This window comes from Galeopterus variegatus, unplaced genomic scaffold (genome assembly GCF_000696425.1).
Source record: "Galeopterus variegatus unplaced genomic scaffold, G_variegatus-3.0.2 Scaffold5951, whole genome shotgun sequence".
NCBI lineage: Eukaryota > Metazoa > Chordata > Mammalia > Dermoptera > Cynocephalidae > Galeopterus > Galeopterus variegatus.
The window spans coordinates 9301-20021 of NW_007732062.1; the positions used below are offsets into that span (position 1 = coordinate 9301).

At 31.9% G+C, this 10721-nt stretch overlaps 1 protein-coding gene across 1 annotated transcript in view; it reads right to left on the bottom strand.

Moving 5' to 3' along the window:
- Positions 1–946: 946 nt before the first annotated feature.
- LOC103605640 (coiled-coil domain-containing protein 39-like) overlaps positions 947–10721 on the bottom strand; it is a gene marked incomplete at its 3' end in the record, with an annotated part of 22882 nt that continues 13107 nt past the window's right edge. The window contains exons 5-10 of the mRNA XM_008590264.1: positions 8998–9101; positions 8548–8680; positions 5663–5857; positions 4628–4792; positions 3104–3241; positions 947–1155 (exon numbers count right to left, since the gene is read on the bottom strand). Of these exons, the coding sequence (XP_008588486.1) occupies positions 947–1155; positions 3104–3241; positions 4628–4792; positions 5663–5857; positions 8548–8680; positions 8998–9101 (944 nt within the window). The remainder of the gene's footprint in view (positions 1156–3103; positions 3242–4627; positions 4793–5662; positions 5858–8547; positions 8681–8997; positions 9102–10721) is intronic.

Sequence of the window (10721 nt, forward strand, 5' to 3'; positions counted from 1 at the left end):
AGAGGGAGGAGGGAGGGAGGTTTCGGTAATGGGCAACAATAATTAACCACATTGTATATCGGAAAAAATAAATAAATAAATAAAATAATTTAAAAATTTAAAAATTTTTTAAAAAGAGAGAAGAAAAAAACAACAACCTCTTAGCAAAGAACTAAAATAGATATGAGCTCCCTTAATATAGTAAAGGATATCTCAAAAAAAAAAACCAACAAAACAAACAAAAAAACCTACAGTAAACCTTATACTTAATGATAAAATAATGAAAGTTTTCCCTTTGATATCAGGCACAAGACTAGGGTACCTGTTATCACCACTGCTGTTCAGTATTGAATGGAGCTCCTAGTGAGTATAATAAAGAAAGAACAAAAAAGTTATAAAGACTGGGAAGAAAAAACCAAAACTATTATTATTTGAATATGATATGAATGAAATATCTAGAAAATTACAATCTACAGATCAATTCTTAGAGTTTAAGCAAGGTTGCAGAATATGTAATATATGGAAATTAACTATTTCTATATACCAGCAACAAACCAAAATTGAAATGTTTTAAAAGGAGATAACATTGACAATAACATAAAAAAAATAACATGTAGCCAGGAATAATCTTATAAAACATATTCAAAACCTCTATGGGAAAATTGCTTCAATAAATGCAGCTGCTGGGTAGCTATAAGGAAAACATGTTATTGAACCCTTACCACAAACCATACTCAAAAATCAATTCCAAATCGATTAATGATCTTAATGTAAAAGTGAGGACCTAAAGGAAAGAGAGGAAAGAGCCTAGATTTATAGCTAGAATATGCCCTGTTTCTTATATCAAAAGCCTTTTCAAATGAATAAGAAAAAAGATAGACATCCTGGGCGGTAAAGGGAGCAGCCAGTTCTCCTTACATTTTTTTTCCAAAAATTTTCAGCCTTGTTTTAAAACTTTAGTGAATACCTTATGTTTTGCCGTTCTTGGTCAATATATCTTATTTGTGATGCAAGCATTGTTTTATGAACCTTAATTTCTTCAGTTCGCTCTTCCATAGCTGTGTATATCTGCTGTTTTCTTTTTTCCAGGGAAAGAACTTCTTCTGCCTTATTGTGAAGCATTTCTCGAGTACGCTTAACTTGAAGTTTTAAAAGATTGTCCTCTATCATCAAATCCTATCAACATAATGAAATTGTGACCAATTGAAACCAAAGTATTTTTTTTCTTGCTGTAAAAGTCAGACTTCAAAATACACCTTTTTCTAATTTGACCATTGACTAAGATATTAAATAGGATTAAATTTAGATTGCTCAGAGTCATGACTCTTTTTTTTTTCCTTTTCTTTTAAGAAAAGGGTTTATGCTTATTCCAAATAATTTTTTATAACTCAGTTTTAAACTCAAGCTTTACTAAAACACAAAAGGACAAAGTTATTCCTAAAAATTGAAACTTTCCTTTTCTTTTAAGAAAAGGGTTTATGCTTATTCCAAATAATTTTTTTATAACTCGGTTTTAAACTCAAGCTTTACTAAAACACAAAAGGACAAAGTTATTCCTAAAAATTGAAACTTACAATATCTAGAAAACATATAAAGTCCTATGAATGAACATCTTTGTACTCTAAATCTCACAAAATAATGTCAGAATAAATTTTTATTTTAAAACAATTCAGCCATGAGTAGAGAACTGGCATAGGAGTATACAAATAGATCACCTGTCAGAACAAAAAGCCCAGAAACAAACACTCCAGAATATAAGATTTCACAACTTCATAAACATAGCTTTTCAGCTGGAGAAAAGATTAGATCTCTACATCTCACATGTACCCAAAATACACTCCAGATTAATTAAAAATCTTAATGTAAGAAATGAGACCAATGTAACTATTAGAATAGTTACCATTTGTCTGAATTTTAGTGACAAAGAGGTTTCTAACCATAAAAATTATAAACAGAAAAAAACCTAAATATTTGATGTTAAAAAAGGTTTTATGTCAAAAATACTGAATACAAATTTAAAGGCAATAGAAAAAATATTAACAATATTTATGAGATAATATTTTTACATGTGCAGATCTTCTACACATGTAAATTGCTTCTACAAAGCAATTAAAAAATATAAATCTCCCTACAGAAAAATGGGCCAAGAATATAAACTACAAACTCAAACAAAATTAGGGAACACACATAATGGAAAAAATGTTAGAAACGTTTTTTAAACATAATGTTTAAAATTTTATCTTTAAACAAAATGTTTTCAAATGTCACCAATTTTTTTAAAAAATGAAGACTAAAACAATGAGATGCCATGTTTGTCTATCAAATTGGCAACAATTTTATGAAGGAGGATATGCAGACTCAGTGGTGGTGATAAAATACAATACTTACACACTGCTGGTGGGAGTACTGATGGAACCCACTAGAAGGCAACTGTGCTTGAAAACAGTTTCAAGACACTAATAATATTCATTTATTTTTGAACCGTAAACTAATGGAACAACTGTACAGCAATATATGTGCATTGTACATGATAGTACTATTTATAATAGCTCAACAATGGAAACAAACACATATCTAAAGAATAGAAGATCGTTAAATAAATTATGATAACTTCATGAAATGGTATTGTAGAAAACCTTAAAAAAAATTTTTTTTTTAATTTTTTTTGGCGGCTTGTCCTTGGTGTTATCAACACCATGCTCTAACCAACCAGCCAAAAAAAATATTTTTAAAAAAACAGTTACTGTTTTAGGAAACATGTGTAATATATTAAATTTTTAAAAAATACAACATATAAAGTCAATTTTAATTTTTTTTGGCGGCTTGTCCTTGGTGTTATCAACACCATGCTCTAACCAACCAGCCAAAAAAAATATTTTTAAAAGAACAGTTAATGTTTTAGGAAACATGTGTAATATATTAAATTTTTAAAAAATACAACATATAAAGTCAATTTTCTTTAAAAGACTGGAAGGAAACAGACATTTAACAGTGTTTATCTTGGGTACAGTAATTATAGTGACTTATTTTCTTCTTCATAATTTCCTATATTTTTAGATTTTTCTACAATTAACATGAAAACATACAGTTTTAAATACTCTATATGCATATAAATTTATTGCACCTGCTTAAAAGCTCTGGCTTTATTAAGTTCTTTCTCTGATCTATCAGTGAAAAGGTTTAGTTCATTTATTTTGGTCATAAGGCACTGTTTTTCATCACAATTTTTACTGTTTGACTTCTTGATAAAGTAAAGATCATTCTGTAAAAAGGAAAAAAGGGTACATAAATGTATGTTTTAAATAACAACTATATTAAATACATACCATATTAAACATATCTTACATTTAATTATATATTTTAAATATTTATAATCTCTAATATAACATAGATGGATATTCACATAGAACATCATCTATTGATGTTTTGGGTTTAGCGTGACTTCAATAATTCCAGAAAATATTATGTATGGTTCCAGTTCAACCTCTGTATCTGCAGGAGACTGGTTCCAGGACACATTTCTGCCCAGCCATCCCCACCCCTACATTCCCACGCCCCCACACCAAAATCCCCAGGTGCTCAAGTCCCTTATATAAATAAGGGCAATATTTGCATAAAACCCATGCACATCTGCCCGTATACTTTAAATCATCTCTAGATTACTTGTAATACCTAATACAATGTAAATGCTATTTAAAGTTGTTATACTGTATTGTTGACTGTATTATTTGACAGTATTAAATGACAAGGAAAAAGTCTGTACATGTTCAGTAGAGACACAACCACCCATTATTTTTTCCAAATATTTTGTCATCTTAAAAGAAAAAAGGGAAGCGGGGGGAGTAACAGCTCCCTTTCACCTTTTGCAGCCCTCAAGTTCAGGACAATTCTTCATGGAAACACTAGAGGGCACTCATCACTAGTTTTACCAACCGTAAATAACATTTAAATCCTGCCAAGATCTCACCCCATTCAGGTCCACGTTCTCACTCCCTCACTCTTACTCAGCAATTAAACTTTAACATAGGTTTTATATTACAACGAACATAATAAAATTCCTAAAGATGAAGAACTTTCTCACCTTATTAATAGAATCAAGTCATTTAAAATACTGGAACTAAGTAAATATTTGAATAATAACAATAGATGATCCTTTACAGAACAGCTTCTTTCAGATGGCATTTCAGACATAAAGGACAATCAAGTTATTTATTATGACAGATGCATAATAGAAAATTGGAATTTATCAATGTTCTAAATAGTTTACTCTTAAGAATAGTTTGAAGTCAAATGGCCCAGGGATCAAATCCTAGCCCTCCATGTACTAGTTGTGTAGTCTTGGACAAATTACTTAATCTGTGAAACAGATAATAGTATCTTCCTCACAAGACATTTATAAGAATTAAGTGAAATAAAATACTAGAGGCATGTAATTCAATATTTAGCATATAGTAGATGCTTAATGGTAACTAATGTCAAATTCTAACAGTCAGTAAAGAAATACCAACATTTGTTCATATACTTGTTATATATGTGGGTCGCTCGGCAAACACCCTATCCAAAGTAGTCTTAAGAACACATTGACTTAAAACAGAATAACTAATAACTAGAATATCTGAAACTTAAAAAGCATATTTGGCTAAGTTACATGAAGCTTCTTGATCTGTGTTTCCAAAAGGCCAAATGTAGATTTTTTCTCTTCCAATGACTTCTTAAGTTCAACAATTTTTGCTTCAAGGGCTTGTTTTTCTTCTGAATTAATTTCTCCTTTTAACCGTGACATTCTCCGTTCCACTTGTTGAATGTAAAAATCCTGTTGGGTTTTCAAAAAGAATTTAGTAAGGAGAAGGACTTTGGCCTCAACATTATCATTTAATAAAGTCACTTTATTCCTTCAGTAATTCAGGATAAAATCCTTCTTACTCAAAGGGGTGCAACAACAAACTATTCTTCAACAATCAGACACAGAAGTAATCTTCTGAAAATATAACAAAGTAGAAGGATATTTATCATACTGCCATGATGGAATATCAGTAAATCCACTGGGTTTACACGGACATGGATATTTGAGGGTACATTCTCTAAGGGATGCAAAAAATACAGCCACAAATTGTTAGCCATAAAAGACTCAAATATGATAAACTTCTAATGAATTATTTTTTAAATCATATTTTAGTATCTGTAATTTTGAGACAATAAGAATATATTAAATGAGATAATTAAGATGTAGGGAGGGACATTAAGAAATTAACATGAGTATATAGATGGAACAAAATAAGGAAAAACCAAAAAAAAATACTCCCACTCTATTGGCCTCGGGGTTGGGACAGGAGTGCCCATGTTTGCACAACTAAGAATCAACATAGAGTTTTTCTAGGTTTCAGATATCCCATGCCTTCTTTTGTTTTATTCTGGGTCCAGCTGCCCAAAGTTCCATTAAAATATGGTTCTCCCTCAGTACAGTTGTCTTTCCTCTTGCCTGTTTACTTCAGATCAAGAAAAAATGTAGATTTTAAGGCTCCCCCACCCTACTACTGACCTAACATTTCATCCCACCTTCAGCATCTTCTATCCCTCCAAAAAAAGTGCTTAGAAATCTTTGCTTTCTAAGTACACTGAGGTACCTTGACCATCACAACTATAGCAAATCAATACAGAAGATATTCACAAGAATAACATCTACCTGACTGTACATAATTTCCTGCTGCTTCAAGGTTTCAAAATCCAGTCTATGTAACTGATGGTTGAGATGCTTTAGAGAGGAACGGGTCCCTTCGATTTCTGATACAACAGCTTTTTCTTTCATTGTCTCAGTCTGTAACTCCTGAACTTTCTTAAATAGCACATCTTTCACTATGTTCAATTGAACTTCCACTTCCTGATAATAAGAAGTATAGTGATTAATGAAATTATAATATCTTTAAATGTTTTACGTATATGAACATTATAATTTAGGAGCTCATAAATAATCATGTACCACCCAACATTTTAGCCCTTGAGAATATAAAGCCCTTCTCACAATTTCAATAAATTCCCAATATTTCTTGTAGTTTATTCTAGTAGACTAGAATAGTAGTTTTCTATTCCTGTATCATGTACCTTGATCTGTCATCTTAATTCCATCTTACATTGCCCTAGCTTCAGAGCATAGCCACTCCACTAGTTTCCTCAGAAAATAAAATCCACTGGGAAAATATAGCTGGTAAGCTCGCTCACAAAGTTAACTTAAGTCCTGAGGGTGTTCAGGGAATAAATCACATCTCCCAATCTCCCACCTTCTTTTTGGCACTATCCAGTGATGAGCAGGTAAATGTTTAACCATCAGTTCTCCAGTGGATGGGGGTTAGTGGAAGAAACTGATTTCCGAGATGTAAATACTCCCACTACGGCCAATTTCAAGCTACTAACATGATTTTTCACCAAATGCAAAATTGGCAAGAGATAACACAGAAGCATATTATTATGCACTATTTCCAACATACTGATATAATAGATGTAAATAATCTTAAGTAACCTTAAGAGCATAGATGATAGTAAAATATAGTAAAATAATTTGGAAGTAATGAGTGCTGAATATTCATTACTTTTGCTTTGAATATAATTTACTTGTAAGTCTATATAATTTGATGTTTAATAGTAGCTTTGTTTAGCAGCCAACTTAAAAAGTTTCTTAACGGCCGGCCCGGTGGCGCACTGCTATAGTGCGCCGCTTGGGAAGTGCGGTGTCATACAGACCGGCCGCTCACTGGCTGAGCAAGGGGCGGGAGCAACACCGAGGGTTGCGATCCCGTGGCCAGTCCCGGTCCGGTATGGGCGCGACACTGAGGGTTGCGATCCGTTGCCGGTCACGAAAAAAGACAAAAAGGAAAAAAAAAAAAGAAAAAAAAAAAAAGTTTCTTAAAATTAAATATTGGCTCTTGTGAGCTGGTAGGGGCTGATCCCAGCACACTACTGGCAATACCCATCACTCATGCCTTGCCTCCAGTTTGTCTTCCTAGCATGTGCAGTGTGTGGGAAATAAAAACAAGCCCCCATTCCCACTGCTCCTCCCTCAGGAGACTGACCTGTCTTGTTTGACCTGGAGGTTTCACAGCCAATGTTTTTCAGGCTTCAAATAGATCTACCATGCCAAGATCAATTGAAAGTTATCATTTTTAAATGTTGAAATAATTTGCCTGTGTGTTCTTATACCCAGACAATCATATTTCCCTTTGACAAACAATTAACCTCAACATGAAACAAAAGAAGTCTGTGACTAGCCATTTAAATCTTCACAAAGCAAGAAATATAATCTGATATTTGATTCCTTTTTTTTCGAATAATAGACAATTTTAATTAGGTTTAAAAACTTCTCAAAGATTGTCTGGCAGAGTTTTAAAGTCTGAATAACACAGTACATCCAAGAATTGGGATTTTTCCAAATAAATAGAATCCAACAGCAACAAAAAGTCAAGATTATGAACATACCTTGGCTAGAACACGATCAGTACACCTGCTGCCAATATTTTTTTTCATAATTCACCAATTACTTCAAAAATGTCAGAAATTTTTTTTTCTCTCTGACCAAAAGGTCTCTTTCATATGAATTTCACAGTCTTTACAGGTTTATAAGTTATAATACTGTCCCAACTCATGTGCTATAGAAAATCATGCTCTAAGGGGGAAAAAAACCCAACATTTGAAAATAATTTTGAACAATTTGGACTTCGTTACTCAAAAATTTTACAGCACACTGAGGAAGCTGGATTCCATCCAAATATAAGTAGAGACATATTTGATAGAAGCCTCATAAAATGTTGGGGAATTTTGCCCCTATCTTCATCTACTCTTCCCCCCTCTAAAAAAGAAAAAAGTAAAAGAAGTAGTGCCTACAGTGTCAGCATACACTTATAGATCACTTTGAAGTTTTCAAAGAGGAAATCGTGAACTAGCCTTTTCAAGTTCCTCGAAAATTGGCTTTAATGCTACCAACATGCCAAAGAAATTGAGGTAGAAAAGGATGCTAGTAGAGTTAGTAAAGTGATAGCATTTCAGAGCCCATTTACCAAAAAAAATGGTATCAGATTGTAAGAGGTTAAAGAGACAGTAGACAATGAAGAAATACAGATAATGAATGTAGACCATCAGGGGAAATAAATCACAAAAAAACAAACAAACAAAATAAAATGAAAATCAGGTGGAAATCAGTAATAAAATAGGTGCATTTTCCAAGTATGTGTGCAATATACCAGCAGATATGTGAATGATGACAGGGACACGGACGCAGTCAGAAACTGGGAAGGAATGGAATGTGGGACACGGTGGAAGGGCTGGCTACCTTTAAAAGAAGCATCAAAGTTAAATGCTGAAAGTGCAGCAAATGAAGAACAGGTAGCTAAAGAAGAGGGGTAGTTGGGAACATCTTCAGAAGCAATACATAAAGAGAGATGCGAAACCAGATTATACATAGGATTGTACCAAAAGGCAGAGCATTTTAGTAGCCCTCCTGGTCCTCTGATCCTGAAAGTCTGATTAATTTACTCTTGCTAAATTTGCTGTGATTTTTTAAAAATTAAAACTAAACTTTACCTTTACACTTTTTTCCTCCTCCTTTAGCATATCTTCCAAATTGGTAGCTTTCTCTTCTACAGACATGGTTTTCTCAGTTATGTGCTTTAAGTTTTTTTTAATGATCTCATTATGATTTTTAATTTGCTGTAACCTAAAGAGAGTTTATAAGGAAAATATAGAAAACAAGCCTTAAAAGTATTTAATACAAAGAACGGTTTATCCTAAGATTTCTTTATATAACTGGAAGGTTTCTTTTGCAGTAAACCTTTTTATCATTACATATTTAACAAGCCATAAAAATTTTATTACTGAGTCTTTATAATAAAAAAGCCAGAAATTATTTTTAAAGCTTAGTAATGTAGTAGCTATACTTTTGCAGTTATTTTACCAAAATAAGTACATAATAATTTTCTAGAAGTAGTAAAAAAAAAAAAAAAATGTAAACATATTTAAGTAGCTTTTTATTACCTTGCTGTTTCTTCATTAATGTCCTTCTTTATTTTAGAAATATTTGTCCTCAGAGCTTCTAAATCACTGGAAGTTCTATTCACGGTGGCTTTTAAAGAATCCAGCTATTTATTGGTTAACAGACAGAAATTATATATTTACTCCATATCTTACAAATTAATTTCATTTCTGAGTTCTATTCTGCCCATTTCAACTTTTAACCTATATCACACCCATAAAAACAGTAATCATTTTTCTATAATTAATGTATATTAACAGGTTTTCTTTCTTATTGATCTGGTATCAAATTTTAAATGACATTGTTGTACAATACTGGCAAATTATAGAGACCTACAGATATGTGTTGAAAGTAAATGCAGAACTGTCCAACATCACTAGACCTGCTCAGAAAGAACACATCCCAAGATTCAACACAAATTCACGTATATGTACAAAGTACTTATGAGAATCATAACAAGTTTAATTGGATGTGGAAAATCTCAAGAGATTCTAATACATCATCCTCCTAACTAATGACACTCATTTTATTGTTAATGTAAATTGTTAAACCAGAAAACCCAAGACATCAATTTTTTTCATTAAGAACCATTGCAGAAACCCTAATGACTTCACTAAAAAACTGTTAGAATAAATTAATTCAATAAAGTTGCAGTTACAAAATTAACATTAACCAGTTGTGTTTTTATACACTAACAAACTATCAAAAAAAATCAAGAACATCAACTCCATTTACAATAGGATCAAAAGGAATAAAATATTTAGTAATAAATTGAATCAAGGAGGTGAAAGAGCTGTACACTGAAAACTATAAAACATTGATGAAAGAAATTGTAGAGGACATAATAAATGGAAAGATATCCCATGTTCATGGATAGAAAGCATTAAAACTGTTAAAATGTTCATACCACCCAAAGCAATCTATGGATTCCATACAATCCTTACTAAAATTCCAATGTCATTCTTCAAAGAAATAGAAGAAAAAAATCCTAAAACTTTTACAAAACAAGAAAAGACCTCAAATAGCTAAAGCAAACTTGAGCAAGAACAAAGCTGAAGGAATCACACTTCTCATTTCAAACTATATTACAAAGCTATAGTAATCAAATCAATATGGTACTAGGATAAAAACACACACATAGACAAAAGCAACAGGATAAAGTATCCAGAAATAAACCCACATATATACAGTCAACTAATTTTTGACAAAGTCACCAAGAATATACAATGGGAAAAGGATATACTCTTCAGTACATGATGTTGGGAAAACTGGATACCCACATGCAAAAATAAATAAATAAACAAAATTGGACCTTTCTCTTGCACCATATACAAAAGTAAATACAAAATGAATTAAAGACTTAAATATAATACCTAACACCACTAAACTCCTTGAAGAAAACATAGAGGAAAAGCTCATTGATATTGGTTTCTGCAACAATTTTTTGGGATTCGAGACAAAAATCACAGGCAACAAAATCAAAAATAAACAATTGAAACTGCATCAAACTGAAAAGTTTCTGTACAGCAAAGAAAATAATCAACAAAATTAAAAGGCAACCTACAGAATGAGAGAAAATCTTTGCAAATCATATATCTGATGAGGGGTTAATCTCCAAAATACACAAAAAACATACAACTGAATATAAAAAAAAAACAAATAACCCAATTAAGAAATGGGCAGAGGATCCAAATGGACATTTTTCCATAGAAGATATACAAATGGC